The following is a 16,846-nucleotide window of genomic DNA, read 5'->3' as shown; positions in this document are numbered from 1 at the left end:
AGCAAGCATGTGAAGCGAGCAGCGCAGCGAAGCGAGCGGACAAAACCAAGCAAGCACCTCGCCGTGACATCCTGCGCCCACGACCAACTTGCCTCCCTCCTCCTCCTCCACAATGGCCGACGATTTCGATTACGACCTGGACGGCTTCGACGACGACGCTTGGCTATATGTGGACGATGAGTTTGACCTGGCGGTGAGTGAACGACCCCTGCAGATGGCCGCGGGTGCCTACATTCTTGCATTCGCAGACGCTCACATGCTGACTTGGATCGCTTCAAGGACGAGCTCGCCGAGGGTCAAGTGCCCGAACCTGGCTATGCAGGTAACAATGCCGAGATCGACAACGACTTCTACGATTACGAATTCTACCACTACTGGGACGACCTCGAGTATGGCGATGATGCATATTGGGACGTTGGATTGTCTGGTGATCGGGACAATAAAGTGGGCGTCAAGAGGAAGCGGAGCGAGTTGAAGAAGACGGAGGGCGTGGTCGACAAGAGGGGGAGGACGAACTCATTCAATCGCGAGGCCTACACCAGGGAGCAAGATCCTCTGATCTTCTGCAGTCGCGCTGAAAGAAATCATCCTCGAAACCCCGACATGTTGCGCAAGGGCACAGCGGCATTCTCATTGCTTCCCGACTGGCGCAAGCGGTTCGCGCGTGAGGATGGATGGGTAGACCACAAGGAGATGCCAACGGACATGAAGAGGGCGGCTGAAGCTGGCGTATTGGAGTCGCCAATCAAGAGCAGACAAGCTGGAATCACACTGGAAGATGACGGCGACGAGGATTGGGAAGATGATGAAGAGGAAAACGGCGAGGAAGGAGCGCCGACGCTGGATCTTGACATGCTCAAGGAAGTTCTTAAGCAGAAGCTGGGCGATGCTGGGCTGGACGGCATGGATGAGAATGCATTCATGGAGACCATTACAAAAATGCTATCATCGGGGAATGATGCAGACGACGCAGCTGGAGAATTGGCGAATAGTCTGCTTGGCAAGCTGACCTCAGACTCTGATGCCAGCGAGGGTGCAGCTCTCTCCGGCTGGCTCTCGCAACAAGGCGTTGCTTTGGGAGATGCAAACGAGGAAGACGATGCATCAAGCGTTGCGACAGTGGAGCTGCCGGCAAGTCATAGACGCGCAGCGGCGAAGGAGCAAGACCGAATCACGGACATGGCCCATGAAGCACGGCGGGAGACCGCACGGAATGGCGTCAGCTTCGAGATGGCATCGCATGCCGCATCTCCGGGTAAGGGCGTGTCAACAGCACGAAAGCGCACAGCAGAGGCGGTGCTGGAGGGGGAGAAACCCGCCAAACGGACCAAGAAGGTCGCTTTTGATGTCCCGCTCACTCCGGCTGATCCTGCTACATCTCCTGCAGATCAAACGGAATCATTGTTGACCAGTGAAGACCCGCTCATGTCAGCACCTACCCTCGCTTCAGAATCCATCACCGCCAGCAGGACTTCCACAGCGACGTCCAAACGAGCCGGCAGTCAGCCTACGACAGTCGCACCTGCAGCCAGAAAGCCCACGAGCACTTCTCGCAAACGAAAGGCAACGCTTGAAAAGGAGCCTCCGCCTGAGAAGAAGACGCGTACCAGCACCAGAGCCGCGGCCAAACCGCAGCAGATTCCCGATGCGACGGACGCACAAACGAGCGACTCAAGATCAACGAGGAGCAGGGCCACCAAGAGAGCAAAATGAGCATTCGAGGATATTATACAAGTCGACATCAAGCTCCTCTTGACACTTGACACAGACACAGAAACATAGTTTGAAATGTGGTTCCCGAGGACGCACAAACTCCATCACTCCACTGACGCCTTTCGACCTGGATCCTGTAATCGACTCAACTCTAGCGCTAACCGATACACATACGACGCCTGATCCACCGGTCGCAAGCTCTTGAACGCCCATTCTCTTCCGTTCTGCGCTAGTTGGTGCGCCAATATCCTTCCTTCTTCCTCCTCGACTAGGTATCGTACGATTTCCGGGAGATCCTCGAGTTCGAGACTGACGGGGACGAAATGGACCCAGGGTATCAAACGATCATCATGCCACTCTCGGAGCATGGTCTGCTTCAGAGGGAGAGAATGAGACATCAGAAGACGATAGTAACGGCCGGAATGTCCATTTCCATCGGTGTCGAAGACGAGCGTGTACTTTCCATTTTCCCCACGGGGTCGCCCGCTGGTGATATACGGCGCCAACAGCTCCTTTTCTGCATCGCATCCTGTTGGCTCGCACTGGACAATGTTGGTGAAGTATGCGTGGTACGAGTCCGTATTGAAGGATTGGTCGATCCAGGACTCCCAATGACCTTTCTGGGCGTTTTGCTTGAGGTATCTGTGTTGCTTGTTGGGATCGTGGTTGTTTGCGAGGAGCACGAATCGCTGGCGATGAGACCTGGCCCAGGAATCGCTCGTGTTTGTGACGAAGTTTCCGGTTGTTCCACCTGCCCAGTACAGACCATGCTCTTTCTCGTTCCACGGCACGGCTTCATCCTCGTTCCACGAGTACATTCCCTGATTATAGGCCACGGCTGGAAACATGATATCTCCCATGGTCGACGCCGCAGCCGGAGACATGATCGGGACCGCATTTCTCGTGAATCTCAAGGTCGTTGGAGCACTCCAAAGACCGTACAAGCTCTCGTACTCGGGATGCTGGCAGACGTCTATGGCAGTGCTGTGGTCTTGGATCAGGGGAATGCCATGCGTAAACACATCGGCTCCTCTCGCTGTTCGCGGCTTCATGTTGGACCCGTGGCATGGCTCGGTCAGGTTATACCACCAGTTGCGGTGGCCTGCGTCGACCCAAAACTCTTCCTGCTCGCCGGGCATCATGATAACCCGCGGCTCGTCGATGGCGTTGAATGGAAGATGGACATTCGGCATATCCTGGGTCTTGAGGCCAGTCAGTCTCTCTACAGGTCGATTCACATCTCCGACAACCAAGCATAGCCTTCTCCTTCTTCGCACGACTTTCGCTCGCAGCAAAACTTACCACATTCTTCAAGTTATCCGCCAGTTCTCCAACGCAGTCTTCGGGAAGCCACTTCCCATCCTCGATCCGGCAAAAGTTCGCCTTGTGATCTTCCGATTTACGGGCATCTTCCACGCTGCCCATGACTTCTCTGCCACTGAGCTGGTGGAACGGAGCCAGATCTCTCTCCATGACATCAAAATTGTCAATGATCGGACAAGCGTTCGCCTTTGCGTGCTCGAACCACTTCTGGAATCCCGGCGGCGGTATCCTGTGGTACCGCCGATTGTACTCGATGACCGCCGCTTCGTACGACTGCGACTGCTGTTCTACCATCTCTTCGAAATGGCGCCGCGCCCGGCGGGCCAGCACCTGAATTGGATGATGCCGTCGTTCGTCGACATCGGTATGGTTGTGGAGATGCGCAAGGTTGGCATTGCTCGAAAGTTGCGGGATCTGCAGAAGTGAGGAAGGATGCCAGCATCCGACATAACGAGCGTGGGCATAAAGAAGACAAATGAGAACGGCCGCAACGAGGGGCCAAGCTCTGGGAGTCCGATTGACCAACATGGTCGAAAATCCTCACGAATGACACCAGGACGGTAAACCCGACGCGGCGAGGACATCTTATGTATTTGAGCTCCCCTGGTCCAACAAGTACAACCGAAAGTCAGCCACAAAGACAATCGCTAGTCAGGAATACGAGCTGTAAGTCAGTGACCAACAAGACAGGCGGCATATTGGTTGTTGAGTGCCGGCAATGGAACCATCGACTGAGCTCCGACCGTGTGTGTATGGTCGTTTTGGTATCAAGTAGGACCGCATTGTATGGGCTCGCTACCACCCTCATTATCTTGGGTATCTTCTTACAGCCTTCCTACCCTTGCGTAAAGAGCTCGATGAGAGTGAAAGACTTGACTCCGTTACCATCTCGAAGTGGCGACCATACAATGGAAGCTGGTATAGGGCGGGCCAGGGCCACATGACAGGCTACCATGAGCGTGATCCGGCCCGCGAAGCCATGCAGAAGCGACAGGGACATGATCCTGAGCGCTGGCGTACGACAATGGATAGCGCAGCAGGTTTGTACTAACAAAAGTCAGTGGTGAAGTTCGAATGCGGCTGTTGGCGAGCCCTGTGGGCGGATTGGCTGCCCGCGAGTCACTTACTTGCATCGGCAGGTTTCATAATTTACCTACGAGCCGCTGTTTTCCACGTGTATACAAATATTGTCTATAAGATAGATATAGTCCTGCTTCCAATAATGATGAAATCAGGAATGTTAGCTGTGTTGGCAATCTCTCTATGCAAAGGCTGGCACGGCATTGGAAACCACTACAATTGCCTGCTCGAAGAACGAGGTCGTCTCATCGACGGACTGAACGCACTTGTCATCAGCGTTCGTTCTGGACTGCACCCATCGTCAGCAAGACAATGTATTGCAAAGTCGTAGACCTTAGTGAGACTTTCGGGTATGAAGGCAACGGAGGCTTTGTATGCAGGGCCTACAGAAATCGGCTGAAGACAAGGACGCCATACTAGTTCCGAACTTCCACTTCCAGCAACGGCAAGCTGCTCTGCTGGTCCTGGCTGTCCTCAAGCTCTAGAGGTTGTCCCCAGGAAAAGCACCAGTGCACAAACTTGATGCTAGGCTGATCCACGTATCGGGTGAAGAGCTCGGAAAGTGCAAGCACCAAGACCAGAATGATGAGCAAAGGCACAAGAAGTCGGGGTTCCAATCCCAGCGGGCCACCATCCGGGATCTTCATCATGTTGTCCCAGGCCTTGAGGTCGGTGTAACGATTTTCCAGACCGCAGGCGGCATACAGGCGGACCCCGACACTCCACAAGAAAGGACCGTGGAGCAGATAAAAGCTGAATGAAACGCGGCCAAGGTATTGTGCTATCCGTCCTTCGAACATACGCCTGCAGAATCCAAGCTGCGATATAGATACGACGATCAACGTGCATCCCCAAAATTTGTAATAGTATTTGAAACTGGTATTCGGGGGCAATAAGAAGGCCAGAATCGACCAGCCAGGGTATCCAGAGAAGTCATGGATGTCGCCTGCAAAGCCATGGCCGAAAGGAGCAAGGTAAAGACCCAGCAGGAGCGGAATATACCACAGAGCATTGTAGCGAGGCGTAAGACGCTTGAGGATTTTCGGCAACCTCTCAGCTTCGGCCAGCAGGGAAATGTCGCACAATAACATGCCCACAATGAAGACTGCGTCGTTCTTGTTGAGGTAGACGCGGTAGGCGCACAAGGCCAGCTCTGTCGACAGTCGTACGCCGTCCGTGAACATGGACGTCGCAAGAATGATGCAGTAGATGAAGATCGAGCCCCAGAACTCCTCCGGTATGGTCCACAGGTGCACGTTGTAGCCACCATAATTCCCATTGTTGTGAATGTCCCACCATCGGCGTAGCTCTGCCGTCCACGAAGCAAGGCGCTTTGGTTCGCCTCGACCACTGTCGTAGCCGAAAATGTACCAGGAGGACATCCAGCAGAATGTAGAGACATATAGCGGTAGGAACAGTCTGCCCCAACGCCGGAAAAGAGCTGATCCAGTTGATTTGGCCAGGGACCTCAAGTCTTGCGAGTGTACCAGTTGCAATGGCTTGTATGAAAGCGCATATCCTGAAATGATGAAGAAAGTAAAGACTGCAGTGTGACCGCCGCTGAAGAGTGTCCGGACGAAAGGAAAGGTCACAAAATGCTTCTCTCCAGCAAGACCATAGGGATTCTCCAGAATAACGTAATCTGATCCTTGGTGGCCGACATCTTCATTGTGCATGAAAAAGACTAGGAGAGCGGCGATTCCCCGCAAACCATCAAGCCACGCCGTAGGCCGTGGAGGTCGTGCCACCGTAGCAGATTGAGATTTGCTGGTGCTTGCGGCGCGACGAAGGTCTCGCCAGATGGCCAGAGCCTGCTGTGTAAGGTCATGGTAGGTCATGGTAGGTCATCGGTGTGGTTGTGTAGGTGGAAGACGAAGGCAAAGCCAGCATGACCGCCTACCTACGTGGAGGTCCAGGGTACTCCTTGTATCCATTCATCCAACATGACTCGCTATCAAGGTGACAGACCTTGAGAAACAATCAAATGGTTATTTGGTTCGACCGCCATTCTAACGGGGGTTTGAGAGGATGATCCAGAGTCTTGTCATCAACGTTCGCGGATCGTGCGAGCAGTCCACCACCTCGACTCGTCCGCTTAGGTGTGTTCAGCACGGATTGGGTGACACCGTGATTGTACCAGTCCACGGTTCACCGGGCAGGACCGACGGATCCAAGAACTCAGTCCCGCTGGCGAGGAACGATGGATGAATGTATGGTGATGGCGGTCGATCGCCACTTCAATGCATGAAAGCGGTCAAACACCGAAAGGAGTGCCCACCGGATTATTGGACCTTGAGAGTATAGGGCCCCACCCACACCACATTTCTGCCCATGGTACTCGAGAGTCAATCACAGAACGTCCGCCATGTCCAATGTCCAGAAGGCACCACTCCTTCCTGGCTTCGTCAAGGCACATGGAGAGATTGGCAATGCCGGTCCATCCTCTGGCCACCCTCGTCCGCTTCAACGTGAGCACTGGTGATCTTCCGCGTGGCGAGGCTTGGGCCATGTCCTAGATGGGTCGTGGAATCAACGGCGATGCCCGAAGACGATGCTCTACGAGCAGGGCAGGGACAGCAATTCAGCTCAAGCGGCCTCTGTCCACTGTCCCCATCGAGTCAGACTGTTCGCATGTACACAGTGCACGGGACGCAGTGATGCATGAGGCAGATGATGAAGTCGTCCGGGTATATTCCGGGGAGCCGCTGGCGCGAGGCTTGAACCTCCGTACCGAACCACATCTCCAAGACGGGAGTCCAGCAGCCAGATGCACTCCCCACGTGATATACAAGAATGGCTTCAGGATCCTTGAGGCAACCATGATGCCAACCATCAATTCGAGATGACGATGAAAATTCCCAGGCGCGCACTCATGGCCAGAAGAGGGCATCGCAGAACGGTCCATCGCACTGAAACTCCACGGACCACTCAGCAGTGCGACATCGACACAACCACTGCTTTTGCAGTCCCGACCGCATGCAGTACCTGCGTTCCCGACTCGGGATCCGTGCGACGATGCAGACGAGCGAGCGTACGGACCGAGTGTCGCACTGAGATGGAATGTGAAACTCGCGGCTTCATCAAGTGGCTCTCGCCAATCTACATGATGGCCGAGATCTGCCTGAAATCTCAGAGACGGCTATCTGCATGCCACGAGCTGGTGCACGCCAATTCGAATGCTTTTCGGTGACCTGCATCTCACATGACCATGGCTTGTGGAGCATGCCGTCTGAACGGGCTGATTTTGTGAATGCCAGAGAATGCCATCAAATACTTTTGCACGGCGAGAGTGGTAACGCCACTGCAGGGATTGTGCCTTGTTGCAAAGGCCCACTGTCTCTCCTGCCCATTCAACGCATCACACACACCCTCGGTAATTGCGAAGACGAGTGTATGGCATTGAGGGCCATGGTCCTCCAATCACCATGACTTGATGGCTTGCGCATATCATTCGCAGATTGCAAGCATCCGAAGAGAGCAATCGTCCAACGCAGTGGTTGCAACAAACATCACACAGACCGATGGAGATCGCCTCGCCATCGTCCGGCCTGATGAACCCAAAGCACTGGACTGGGATCAGGGCTGAGGTCTTCGTGACACGATCGCGCACCGGGCTGTCGTTCCCCGTGGATGGCGTCTTCTCCCGCTGCGCGTCATTAGCCATACGGACGAGAAAAGCACTCGGGCCTAGAATCAGAGCGAGTACCCTTCGAGAGCGTCAGCCTACGGACATGCTCGGGAAGTCGATGGACGACCATCGTATGCCTGCACGACACAGATTCTGCTCAAGCGGATCGAGTTCACCGCTAGAATTACTCAACTTGACACTGTCAGAACGTCACGAATTCGCCTGTCCATTGACTTCGGACAGTCCCTGTAGACCGGGATCTCGAGCCGCAGCCACGGATTCGGGACGATGAAGAGATCGGTGCTCGGGACGATGAAGAGATCGTGGCTGATCAATGTTGCGCCACGGCCGAGCACTGTAGCACCGTGCAGGGCTCTGAGACCAGACCACATCGACTTCAAATCCACGAGGCGAACGGTTGACCATCGTCGGGAGACAATCAGCGCCAGGAGGCACGCCGCCTTGAAATCTGGTGGTAATCCCAAGCCAACGTGAGCACGCGCAACGCTCAATCTAGCCTTGGTGGTTTCTCCTGCTTGACAATTGCAGTAGATGTGACGTGAAATGGGGCTAGTCTTGTCTTCACATCCTGGTGTTGATCGATAGAGGTACGCGGCATGCGTTAAACGATCTGTCGAGGTGCTAATTTCGTCCAGACAGGTTGACCGGAGCTTTTCACTCCAATGGTATATAACAGAGGAGGATCGCCTCCCATAGGCTACCATCTTTCACTGCAACCAACCATTGAAACTTGCTCCTACCTCGATTCTTTGCTCACAAGTCTTTCCACCTCTTGTGCTCTTCAACCGGTTTCGAACAGCTACACCAAGATCTGGTAAGTCGCAGCATGGAACACTGCAACGCCGAACGATTGGGCATCACCAACGTGGCAAGTATGACAGGACTGATCTGAAGCAGCAGGCAACATTCCAGAAACGAATTCATTGGTTTATCCTCAAGCTCAAACACATCAATCACACCACGTTCCCACACCCGTTCCATCATGTCGGATTCTCCTCTCAAATCGTACCTCCGGGACGGATACGGTCCCCGCGCGGTTGACGCCGGTCGTGACGCAGGCCGCAGCGGAGGCAACCGACAAAAGGAAGCCGAAGACAGCGACAGGCGTCGGTCGAAACAACCCTCATCTCGCAAGACATCAAAGTCAGAGTCCAGCCATCGTCGCAAAACCTCCTCAACATCAACAGCTCCATCAACCGTCCGAGAACCCACCTCCGACCGACCAATCTTCGAACTCGATGTCATTGGTCAACCTCCACAAAACATCGTCTATGGCACATCAGTCGAGACATCCGTTCTGCTCAGTCTCCGACTCCCCTCTCCAGAACTCGCCGCCCGCTATGCCAATGCCGATACATCCCGACTTCTCGCCATCGTCTCCCTCGTCGAAGAGAGTCGTTCCGGCGAACGCAAACCCATGGAAAGCGGGACACTGACCAGCCAGCAAATGTCCGACTCGGTCCATCCCATTCCCGAGGAGTATGCCGAAACACTGGCTCGCAGCCAGCCTGACCGCGCACATCTTGGATACTTCACCTTTCCGGCATTACTCATTCGACAACCTGGCTTATTTCGTCTGAGAGTGACGTTGATTCAAGTCTGTCCTTCTGCCTCGGGAGGTGGATCGACGGTCGCTGCGGTGGACAGTGAGTCGATCAAGGTGGAGAGGAGACATACTGGTTCAAGCTCGCAGAGGAGACAGCAGCGCATGTGATTCGGCTGTGACGTAATTGGTATTCTGGGAGGGCTGTACGCGGGCGGATATGGGTGGTCAATTGTGGGTAATTTGAGCAGACGGCGTATCAAAAGTATATGTACTAAGTTTCGGTTTGAGAAGATAGAATAATTTGGCTTGGATCACACGCAAATGCCATTTGCACTCTTCCCAGCGTTTCCAAGCTGACTTCAATTCATGGCAAGATAGAAATACGTCGACGTGACCCTGGGTAGCATGCATGAAGATCATCCAATGCGTTTTGTCCGTTCTCCGAGAGCGAGCATGCATTCGGTCATATCGTCCTCACAGCCAGCCGGTCATGCACCCAAGGTGCACTTCGCATTTCACCGTTCCATGGTAATGGACAAGGTTGTCCCTTACTGGTCATCGTAGCATAGGCTACCAGCAGACGGCTCGAAAGTGGCAAAGGCACACTCGAGCAAGGTCGCCGCGTGGCCATGCGTGGAAGCAAATGGCGTACCAAGGCCGGCGACTAGCAGGGTTTCGGTTTCAGGACGGTGTACCAAGCTTCCATTGTGGACCGCATGGAAGCCACGCTACTTGAGTATTTGTTGACGTTTCTCCGACGCTCTTTGTCGCACGTGGAAAGAGCTTCGCCAGATTTGGGGAGGTTAAAGTGGAAGCCAGTATGAGCTTGGTAGATGGTAAAGATGCCGCAGCGTTCTGTGGCTCAATAAGAAATCCTTGGGGCGCCACATCGATAACTCTCTAGTATCGAACGTCGAATTTCTCATAGCAGTCCTCGTTCGACCTTCCACAAGTCCAATGCAAGCGCCGGAGTGTCCTTGATCACAGCGTAGACGTCCTGCGTATTCGCCAACTGAGGATGTCTCTTGAAGAGCTGCAATACCACACCTCTCAGGCCACGATCGGAGTCCACTGTGGTTGAATAGACACTCTCGATAGCATCGGCGAGCTCGGGTGCGTCGTAGTAGCAGGCGGCTGCGACTTCGAATTTTGTCTTGGCGAGTTGCTTGAGCGATGGTATGTCGTACTTTTCGGCGAGAGCGTAGACTTGCGTGTGAAGGATGAGGTGTGATTGAGCCTCTGTGGTGTCATCCTCGGCTTCCTCGTCTTCACTTCCATGATCGGACTGCAGCGGTGGCGTGAAGGAACGGCCTTTTGTGGGCGATCGGGAGGACTTGCGCGAGAAGTCGGTGCTAGCGGCAGTATCTTTGGGCGTCGACACCTTGGAAATGGGATAGTAGCCGGCTTGGGCAAGGAGTGGGTCTTCGATTTGCGAGAAGTCGATCTTCTTCGAGGGCTTCTTCCGTAAGTCGGAGTAGGCACGATGCCGGAACATGGCCGATGCTGCTTGCTCAGCTGGTTCGTTCAGGTAGTCAAGGTGATAGAAATCTGCAGATGCCGTCAGCACACGGCACATGCGGCAGGTCCGCAGGAACATCTCTCATACAGTGTATCATGTGTTCCACGGCATCTTCATCATCTTCGCTGAGGTCGATCACTCCAGTCTTTGCCTCGCGAAAAGCGTGCGAGCAGGCTCCATCGAAGAAACCGCTTCGTGAACAGACGATTGCTCGGTGCACCGCCCATTGCCGAGAGTTGCAGGTAATGGTCAAGTCCGAATACTTTCCGCCAAGATGGAGTCTGTACTGACAGTAAGAAGCTCATACATAATGGCCCGTGGTTCCGCATCGCTACCTACGCAGATAAAGCGTCCAGTAATTCGGCTTGTGCGTGCGATCTTCGCGGAGAGGTCGAGGAAATAGACATCGTGCAGTGCGTAGTGCTGGGTATACGTATAAGCAAGTTCGGCCGCAGAGCTGTGGAGCGCGGCCTATGCTTGGGGTTCCGGTGCCGTGAGAGCAAGGGCTGGCAAAGCTGAGTGCAGGGTGCAGTATTCAAGGCTCGGACTCGCACGGGTTGAATGTCGGCAAAGGGGGGGTGTTGCCGCTTCGTCGTATTCTGCTGAAGCTGAGAGAATTTGAGTTGATGTTGAGCAAAAGCGGCGCGAGCAAGCTGCCCAAGTAGATATACACGCAAGGCCTCCTACTTTACGGTGGCACACGTCGACAAGTAGGGACCACAACTGGTGTCGTCCATTGTCGAATGATCTGCAGCCCGCGGTAGAATCACTCGCGATTCGCTCGGCGATGCGTGGGCTACATGCTGTTGATCTTTCCTAGACGCATCTCACCCACAGGCCATTTGGTGGCGTACAATTGGGCTGCCAGTGCAGTGCCATCGCAGGGGTTCTGAGGGTCTGGACCCCAGGACCAGGAATCGCATGCACCTGCAAGGCTAGGAGAAGTTTCGGCTCGATGTATTCACCTACCAGTTCAACATCGCCTGCAATAGTGTGAGATCTGCTGCTATGCACCGGACTCCCTGAACATCTCCCTGAACACCGGGCATTCACCATTTGCGCACAACTCAGTTGGGTTTTGCAAAAGCCACGAAGCAGCATTGCGCGGGATATATCGCGCTCTGTGTCCCAAAGGCTTTGTGAATAGATCATGCTTACCGAAGCCGCCAGGATGAAGCTCTGTGTCGTTCAAAGGACAAGGCCATAGATCAAGATCTGAAAGGTCAGGTCTCGATTCTGCTGGGTAGGTCAAATAATGACTGGCTGACTCCCGCGCTATGCAGATGTCTAGACTGACACTCTCCAAGTGTTACTCGCTCGGCGCGTAGCACAGTGCTTGGGATCCCGCAAGACTTGATGCTGAATCCTCGAGGTGGAGGTGAGAAGGTGGTCAGTTGGGTGGTAGGAGCCCTTGCACCAAATGTGGCTGCAGCATGTTAAGCCTTACAGACCCGGTGCTACCCTGTCACCACCATGTGGAAGATGCAATGTGCAAGGACACTGCATATCGGACGACCTTTCCGAGTGGCATGCATAAGCACTGTGCTCCGCGTACCAGTCGATGGGAATACTCAATCGTATCGCTCTTCGCAGTGTTGCGGTAGAATGAAGGCACTCGCGAGGCTCATGAAAGCGGACGCGTATAACTGCTGCGCACGAGCATTTGGCGACAGAACCGCATTCGTCATGCGATGGCGAGCAAAGCCCTCGGATTGCACGGCGTCTTCGTGGCTTGTAAGGTCGGATGTCGGCGTCTTTGCAGTTTCAGATCGATGCAGCGACTTCCTGGGCTTCTTGGACGAGTGCAGCATTACATGCAGGAGCAGAAGGAAACTCATCCGCGGAAGACCAGAGCTTGAGCTGCAAGATGATTGAAGCTGAAGACCGCGCGTCCTGCTCTGATGGTTTTGACTCACCGATCGTTGAGGAGGCTGATTCGAAGCAGGATTGATATGTCACATTGACACACGCTGAGGGTCTTCGCAGCAGAGCTTGAGCGCGGAAGACACGCCGATCACTTGCTGCCATTAGTATGCGACGCTGTTAGTTCCGTTGTGCGGCTGAGCCGGCTCACTGACGCCAATAGTGTACGGGCGAGAAGAGCAATCCGAAGCGGCCTCTGTGCGGATAGAACGAGGCCGAGTGGAGCTGACCGGCGAAGACCTTCAATAAATGGCACACAGCTCGTCCGAGTGGTCGACGAGCAGAACGTGGCCGCAGGTCTGGCGCGTTTCAGAGTGTTGGCTTCGCCTGCTCAATCTGCAGCCGTGACAGATCATCGCTAGGTGCAGTGCTTGGCGCAGGCATGTACATGTTCACCGCGAACGAGTGAGGAAGGTGTTGTTGCTGTTGTAGCTGGAGACCACGTTGCGTGGCTTGCAGGCAGTTGTGTAACGATAAGCACCGAGCCGAACCAGATGGAGCGGTCAGATCGGTCGTGGTCGGTCGTGATTCGCTAGCTTGACAATTTAGACCGGGAAGGTGAGGACTCACGGATCAGCTCTGAAGGATGGCAGCCAGAGTAAATCGTACTCGTCGTCGGCGTGGTCTTCCAGCAGGTCTCTTGGCTTCCATTGTCTTTGCTTCGGGGCATGGCCGTCAGCAGCCACATGGAATAAGGCTGCCATCATTCGCTCTGCTTTGCACACCTGGAATCGTCATGCTCCACGCACGACTGCTGGTCAGGTGACAAGAGTGCGATGTCATCCCATTGAAGCTGTTTTCAAGTGATGAAGGAAGAAAGGACGTGGTTGGTTTCCATGAGGGCAGAAACCGAACCGAACTTCCAGTCCAGTTGTATGACTAAGCCAGATCGGCGTCGAGCACATGAATGTTCCGTCATCCATGAAGCTGCCCGTGGAGAAGCTCCATCATCAACATCAACATTCACCAGAAAGACTTCCAAGGTCTCAACAACAACTTCCAGCGGGACTCCCGAATCTGAACTCCTCTCGATCCTCGCAACCACAGTTGGATCCTCCCTCTCGACGGTCGAAAACTCATCGACTGCCAGCAGACATGGCGGGCGACTTTAGACTCTCCGCCACGTTGAAAGGCCACGAAGAAGATGTGAGTCCTCCACGTCCTTGTCTTTTCGTGCGCGCTATCGTCCACTTTCCTCCAGTTGCTTGCATCTCCTCAAGGATCATTCATCCTAGCAAAGCTGACAGTCCAATGTGCAGGTCCGAGCCATCGTCTTCCCCACCAAACAACATCTCTTCTCCGCCTCACGAGACAACACCGCCCGACAATGGAGCTTGCAGTCTTCACAACCTCCCGCATACGATGACACGATCGCTATCCGAGGACAGAACTGGTTCAATGGCTTAGCATATAGTCCACCAACGAAAGAGCATCCACAAGGCCTGATCGCAACTGGTGGAAGGGAGACTTTTGTGTACGTGAAAGAGGTTGGAGCTTCGCCGGATGCGGATCCCTATCGACTGCTTATTGGGCACGCTGGGAACATCTCATGTATGGCCTTCAGCGAGGACGGCAATAAAATCATCAGTGGAGCATGGGACAGCCAGGTCTTTGTATGGGACATAGAAACAGGCGCTGTGACGGCAGAGCTCTCTGGACATCAAGGACCGGTCTGGGGGATTATGGTGTACGATTCCAAGTTGGTTGTAACCGCATGCGCCGACAAGATGATTCGCATTTTTGACATCAGCGGAAAGGCCCTCCACACGATCGAAGGCCATACAGATGTCGTGCGATCATTCTGCAAACTCCCATCCAGCCATTGGTCGGGCGCAGCGTTTGCATCGGCCGGTAATGACGAGGTGATTCGTCTGTGGACGCTCGAAGGTCTCCAGGTTGCGGCACTGGAAGGACACACGGCCTACATCTACGACCTTGCAATCCTTCCGAACGGAGATATCGCCAGCTCTTCGGAGGACCGGACAGTAAGATTATGGAGAGATGGCCAATGCATACAGACAATCACGCATCCTGCGATCAGTATATGGACCGTTGCGGCGTGTCCGGAGACCGGAGACATTGCGAGTGGAGCCAGCGACAAGACGATTCGTGTATTTTCAAGAGATCCTGAACGGCAGGCGGATGCTGAGGTATGTTGCTCTGTTCCTCGATGACTCGCGTGATGAGCTGCAAGTTGGGCTCCCGGCATCTTCCGTGGTTTGACGCTGACATGTTCCCGCAGACCGTGGCATCATTCGAAGAGAGCAATCGCATGTATGCAATTCCCGCCGAGACAGCGAGTCAAGGCCAGCCTTTCCAGAAGGAGAATCTTCCAGGCCCAGGTAAGTGAGCTCCGCAGAAATCTCTCTATGCACCCCTCATGGTCCCAACCGACTGTTCTGCGGTCCTCATGCCAGTCAGCTGCAGCTGCAGGTGAAGCTCGCGTGCCGTCGGTCGAGGACACTGCGCCAGGGACGTCGCATAGGACTCTTTGTACTGACTTGGGATCGATGCAGAGGCGCTCCAAATACAGGTTGGCCAACGCGATGGACAACAACTTTTCGTTCGCGAGAACGACGGCAGTGTCACAGCACATCTGTGGGCTGCATCGACTGCTCAGTGGAATTTGGTGAGCTCAAAGCATGGCCTACCTCGCTCACGTACCAGCTGACAAAAGTTCTAGATCGGTACCGTCGTGGAAGGCGAAGGCACTGGCGCCAGCAAGAAACTCCACGAGGGCAAAGAGTACGACTACGTCTTCGATATCGACATCGAGGACGGAAAGCCTCCTCTCAAGCTTCCCTACAACCTGACCGAGAGCTCCTGGGATGCTGCTCGGAGATTTTTGGAGAGAAACGAACTTCCACTGTCCTACTATGAGCAAGTGGCAAATTGGATCACGGAAAATACTCAAGGAGCGCGGCTGGGGCAAGGCTCCAGTCAGGCGGATCAAAACGCACCTCCGCAAGCACAGGACCCTTGGGGAAGCGACCGGAGATATCGCCCTGGAGATGCGCCTTCCTCCTACGCACCTCGCAAGCTGCCACAGCGAAGCTATATCGGCATCGTGGAGGGGAATCCCACGAACGCAATTAACATCATCTCACAAAAGTCGGAATCTGGCGAACTATCACCGGAACAAAGCCTGTCGTCGGACGACTTGGCCGCTCTCAAACAGCTGCCAACTCAATTACAGAACAAGCAAGACCCGAAACCTACACGAGACCAGATCAACGCCCTTCTCAAAGTCGCATCACAAGGTCCGGTCAAGAGCAGAGTTCCCGCTGTTGGTGTCCTTGCCGTGTTGGCCGTCTCGCCCGACTTTGCGGGTGCGACGTCTGCGGCTGGCAAAACCATCGTCGACATTATTGCGGCAGCAGGACTTCTCGAGCCTCGCCAAGAAACGCCCAATAACGTCGTCCACACCATCCGCCTTCTCGTAAACCTCTTCAAAAACGCACCTGGCACAAAGACCGTCCACGAAAACTTTGAGCAAGTTCTTCGACTCGTCCGACCATTCGCATCCGAACCCGAGTCTCCGGCTCAAGCCAAAGCACTCGCCACACTCTACCTCAACTACTCCGTCCTCCTCACATCGACCGCGCTTGCCACCGACCGCGAGGCTCGCGCCAAAGTCCTCGTCACTGACATTGCTATCATGCTAGAGAGCGACAGTCCTCACGCAGCGGATGTCGACGCTGTGTTTCGGACATTGTCCGCATTGGGCACTCTCTTGTCGGTCAGTGATGCGTTCAAGCAGTCACTCAAGGGTGGAATCTCGGGGACTCTACACTTCGCAAGCGCGAAGCCGGAGGCCCAATTGCCAAATACGAAGGAGGTGATTCAGGAGATTCGAGATCAGCTAAGATGATCGGCAGCATACGTTCGGATGGTTGGCATTGCATTGCATCGCGTAGATAGCACACGACAACATACAGAGCATATGAAGATCTAATGCTTGTCGTGGTAGACAACGAAGGCTTTGCCACAGGCTATGACTGCGTCTCAAAACTCGTGGCTTTGCATTCCGCCGGAAATAGCTGCTCGACGGCAGAGGATTGCTCCCGAGGAGCACCGCTTTCCTCCCGTCCAC

General features: G+C 54.4%; 7 protein-coding genes across 7 annotated transcripts; 4 read left to right on the top strand and 3 right to left on the bottom strand.

The window, feature by feature from the left end:
• Window positions 1-112: 112 nt before the first annotated feature.
• On the top strand, window positions 113-1,713 carry MYCGRDRAFT_108892 (uncharacterized protein; the record flags this gene model as incomplete). Its single annotated transcript, XM_003854122.1, has 2 exons — window positions 113-193; window positions 280-1,713. The coding sequence occupies 2 exons, from the start codon at window positions 113-115 to the stop codon at window positions 1,711-1,713; spliced, it is 1,515 nt and encodes a 504-aa protein (XP_003854170.1).
• Window positions 1,714-1,817: 104 nt separating this feature from the next.
• MYCGRDRAFT_70521 (uncharacterized protein) lies at window positions 1,818-3,330 on the bottom strand (the record flags this gene model as incomplete). Its single annotated transcript, XM_003854074.1, has 2 exons — window positions 1,818-2,833; window positions 3,117-3,330. The coding sequence occupies 2 exons, from the start codon at window positions 3,328-3,330 to the stop codon at window positions 1,818-1,820; spliced, it is 1,230 nt and encodes a 409-aa protein (XP_003854122.1).
• Window positions 3,331-3,780: 450 nt separating this feature from the next.
• On the bottom strand, window positions 3,781-5,995 carry MYCGRDRAFT_99750 (uncharacterized protein; the record flags this gene model as incomplete). The annotated part of the gene is made up of 3 exons (XM_003854073.1): window positions 3,781-4,083; window positions 4,164-4,405; window positions 4,534-5,995. The coding sequence occupies 2 exons, from the start codon at window positions 5,952-5,954 to the stop codon at window positions 4,330-4,332; spliced, it is 1,497 nt and encodes a 498-aa protein (XP_003854121.1).
• Window positions 5,996-6,314: 319 nt separating this feature from the next.
• Window positions 6,315-7,223, top strand: MYCGRDRAFT_108890 (uncharacterized protein; the record flags this gene model as incomplete). Its single annotated transcript, XM_003854123.1, has 2 exons — window positions 6,315-6,584; window positions 6,979-7,223. Coding segments are annotated over 2 exons (381 nt in total), but the record flags the coding sequence as incomplete, so codon positions are not given.
• Window positions 7,224-8,747: 1,524 nt separating this feature from the next.
• On the top strand, window positions 8,748-9,479 carry MYCGRDRAFT_92174 (uncharacterized protein; the record flags this gene model as incomplete). Its single annotated transcript, XM_003854124.1, has 1 exon — window positions 8,748-9,479. The coding sequence occupies one exon, from the start codon at window positions 8,748-8,750 to the stop codon at window positions 9,477-9,479; it is 732 nt and encodes a 243-aa protein (XP_003854172.1).
• A 754-nt stretch (window positions 9,480-10,233) lies between these two features.
• MYCGRDRAFT_92173 (uncharacterized protein) lies at window positions 10,234-11,237 on the bottom strand (the record flags this gene model as incomplete). Its single annotated transcript, XM_003854072.1, has 3 exons — window positions 10,234-10,859; window positions 10,918-11,111; window positions 11,170-11,237. The coding sequence occupies 3 exons, from the start codon at window positions 11,235-11,237 to the stop codon at window positions 10,234-10,236; spliced, it is 888 nt and encodes a 295-aa protein (XP_003854120.1).
• Window positions 11,238-13,718: 2,481 nt separating this feature from the next.
• Window positions 13,719-16,756, top strand: MYCGRDRAFT_57411 (uncharacterized protein; the record flags this gene model as incomplete). The annotated part of the gene is made up of 5 exons (XM_003854125.1): window positions 13,719-13,899; window positions 14,013-14,903; window positions 14,996-15,095; window positions 15,270-15,382; window positions 15,437-16,756. The coding sequence occupies 5 exons, from the start codon at window positions 13,849-13,851 to the stop codon at window positions 16,622-16,624; spliced, it is 2,343 nt and encodes a 780-aa protein (XP_003854173.1).
• Window positions 16,757-16,846: the final 90 nt, after the last annotated feature.

Source organism: Zymoseptoria tritici, chromosome 3 (genome assembly GCF_000219625.1).
Source record: "Zymoseptoria tritici IPO323 chromosome 3, whole genome shotgun sequence".
Classification (NCBI taxonomy): Eukaryota; Fungi; Ascomycota; class Dothideomycetes; order Mycosphaerellales; family Mycosphaerellaceae; genus Zymoseptoria; species Zymoseptoria tritici.
Note: the sequence above shows the minus strand (reverse complement) of the source record. Positions and strands in the feature narration are given on the sequence as shown.